Here is a 3322-nt window from a genome sequence, read left to right on the forward strand (position 1 = left end):
TCCAAGCATTTTTCCCTGCCTCTATTTTGGGGTCATGGTTCACATCTTCCAATTAACTTGGAAGATGTGATTTACTTCCGGTTTGGGCTATCCTTATTCTCCTCCCTTTTCCCTGTTGCCTGGTTTAACTATAAAAATACCAGACAGTTCTGCATATTGTCAAAGCAAGAATATACAGTATTTGCAGCGTTGACAGTATACATGAAAGTTCCATTTAATATTCTCAGCAAGCAGTGATTGGTAAGCATCTTATTTCTCACAGGTTTGTTGCATCCTCTTTTCAAACCATTGGCCATGTTTTCTTCTTCCATAAATTCCATGTGCTCAGCATAGTATGAAAGAGCATTTTCTTTGTAAATTTAAAAATTGAGGAAAATGGGATTTTCACAGAAGCTTATGGATATATAAGCCACCAGTACCCAACTTTTTCAGAAGTATTCTGTTATAATTATGCCCCCCCCCCAGCATTCTACCTTATCACGGAAGTTTGTGGAGGTGATGTCAGAATACAATACAACCCAGACTGATTACCGGGAACGGTGTAAAGGAAGAATCCAAAGACAGCTGGAAATAAGTGAGTGCTTTCTTTATTAGTTCTTGTCATTCAAATTACCATGTTCATCGATTTCTTACAGAGGATTGGAATGGTGCAGTCCTGTGTTGTTCTTGTTTGTCCTACTTTCACAATTTGTTTGTGATCATTTTTCTTTTTATTGTGATACCACTATTTTTCTTGTGGTCAGGTTGCTGTTGAAGCATTCAGAACTACTGTACATATAGTTAAAAGCTTCCTGTTCAAGCTGAGAAAGAATATCTGTTCAATTGATGTTCTCCCATTTTCCACCAAATGTTCTGTGAAATGAAATGAAATCTATTTCTGTTCTTTAAGGCAAAGTTCACATTCCTAATTTCTTCTTAGTATTTCTTTCTTTTATAGTAAAAAATCAAATAAAAAAATTGTTACAAAAGAAAGATCCATAAATAATAATTAAAGATACAGATTCCCTTAGCCAGAGAATCAAAACAGACTAATTTAACTGTGATGCAGTTCATATTCAGGTAGACAGTGTAGTGGATTTTGAGTTACGATAATGATATTCAGTTTTTTACTGTAACCATTAGCCTGAAGGGAGATATTTTTGAAGTCTTGTTCCAAGTATGATAAAGCAAATGAAAGTTGAACTTAACCAAACTGAATTACTCCTTGCTTATCAAGGGGTTTTTTTTTTGGGGGGGGGGGGGTCAGCTCAACTGATGCTGTTCCTAAGAGAACTGATCTGTGACTTTAGAGTCCTTTTGGAGTCACAGCTACTGCTAGTTGCATAGTTGGAGGGCACGGCCCTTGCTCCGATAAACTGGTGCCAGTTCTGACATTACATGTAGTGGGAAAACCCAGCCCTAGTGTCAATGTATATCACCATTTCTCTACATAGGACTCTTTTGAGAATAAATGTCATCAGCCTTTGTGATGATTTATTTTTTTGCTATTAAATTTTTGTGGAATTATTGTTGTTTGGAGTTATTACCGTGGACATTTTAATTTCCTTCTAACAGGGTTTTTTAATGTAAAAATCCCAGAATCTGGGAAGATTAGGCAACATATAACCTAATAAATAAAATGCTGGGTGTGATTGGGAGATACCAATTTAGATCAGCGTTTTTCAAACTTAGCAATTTTAAGATGTGTGGACTTCAATTCCCAGAATTCCTCAGCCAGCATGTTAAATCGGAAGCCTGATTTAGACCATACAAATCGCAAGTACTCCTCGCCATTTCTCAGCTGCCACTAGGGATCCTTGGGGCACCTGGCCCAATTGCAGACTGGAGCAAGCAAATTTCCTTTCCTTTCCTATCGGCCACAAAACAAGCCAGTGTGAGAGATGAGAGCTGGAAAAGAGGCTATGAAGTGCCCCCCCCCCTGTGTTTTCAGTCTATGGACTGTAATTGGCAAAATATACCGAGCTGTGCTGCAGAAGAACAGGTGGTGCCTTGAGATCTGCTCTGTCCAGGTGGCTTTTTCAACATAAAAGGAGGGGATAGTAGATAACTATCAAAAAGTGGAAGGGGGCAGCAGGGTGTATTGGAAAGAAGTCTTGCGTGGAAGAGGCTAGGAATTAGAGAAAAGCCACTTGCAGACGTAGTGAGTAGGAAGGGAGGATTGTGTAGTGCCCATGCTTTCATCATGCCAAGGAAAAATGGGAAAGAAGGAAATTTGTGTCACTAGGTCACATTAGGGCCCTGCTTTTCTTTAAAAAAAAAATGAAATTTGAAATTTTGATTCTATATGTACTATCACTTTCTGCTGAGGGATATGTACTGCGTAGATCTTGCTAACCAGTTTTGATCAATTTTATAGTATGTCTGAGCAGGCTGTGTTAAGTGGGCTAGGGTTCATATTAATGTGTTTGTGAGGGTTGTTGGACTTAGTTCTGACTGCTGTGCTGAGATGTTGGTAAAGTCAGAAAGGATAACAGAGGCAGGTTATGAGAATTATATGAAAGGATCCAAGTAAGAGATATGGGCAAGGTTTGAACTACTGGATGTTGGGAAAGAAAGATAGATTCTATTGTTCAACCACTAACTTCTTAATATCATTTGCAGCTGGCAGGACCACCACCAGTGAGGAACTGGAGGACATGCTGGAGAGTGGGAATCCAGCTATATTCTCCTCTGGGGTAAGCACACTCTCCCTTTGCCTTGGGATTTGGCCAATCTTTTCTTTGTCCACACCGCTGAGAGTAGACCCAAAGGTGCCATTTCAAAAGGCACCTGGACAACCTCACAATTCAAAGAAGAAGAGCAGTGACATCCCTAGGAAGAAACCTGAACATCACCATATTGCTGGGTGATAAAGGAAGATATCTTGCATAGTTATCCTGAGCACAGATGATTAAATACTAAGGTGGACACTTTTCTGAAAGACCCTGTTACATATGAGACTCTTGATATTCTAAGGAAAAGGTCCTTGATTTCCTGCAACAACTGCTGAAGGACAATGGCATTAACAAGCCACAATACTACCGCCTTTAGCCTGGGGAAGCTACTCCATGCATAAATAGACTCCCCAAAATCCACACAGAGGGCACTCCATTCAGACCAATTGTCAGCAGCATCAACTCCATTACCTAAAAACAAAGACCAGTTGCTTGGGACAACCATGACCTGGATGACTGAGACTCTCCATAGATTCATTCTGAGAGTAGAGTTTAGCAGTGCCATCTTTGAGTCCTTACAATAGCAATAGCACTTAGACTTATCTACCATTCCGTAGCAACAGTAGTAGTAGTAGTAGTTATTATTACTACTACTACTACTACTACTA

At 39.6% G+C, this 3322-nt stretch overlaps 1 protein-coding gene across 2 annotated transcripts in view; it reads left to right on the top strand.

The window, feature by feature from the left end:
- The window catches only part of STX1A (syntaxin 1A), a 29888-nt gene that overhangs the window by 13676 nt on the left and 12890 nt on the right, over positions 1–3322 (top strand). For both annotated transcript variants that reach the window (XM_015812823.1, XM_015812822.1), the window contains exons 5-6: positions 466–574; positions 2602–2675. In XM_015812823.1, coding sequence (XP_015668309.1) covers positions 466–574; positions 2602–2675 — 183 coding nt within the window. The remainder of the gene's footprint in view (positions 1–465; positions 575–2601; positions 2676–3322) is intronic.

The sequence above is a fragment of the Protobothrops mucrosquamatus genome, unplaced genomic scaffold, assembly GCF_001527695.2.
Source record: "Protobothrops mucrosquamatus isolate PMUCROS unplaced genomic scaffold, P.Mucros_1.0 scaffold112, whole genome shotgun sequence".
Lineage (NCBI taxonomy): Eukaryota > Metazoa > Chordata > Lepidosauria > Squamata > Viperidae > Protobothrops > Protobothrops mucrosquamatus.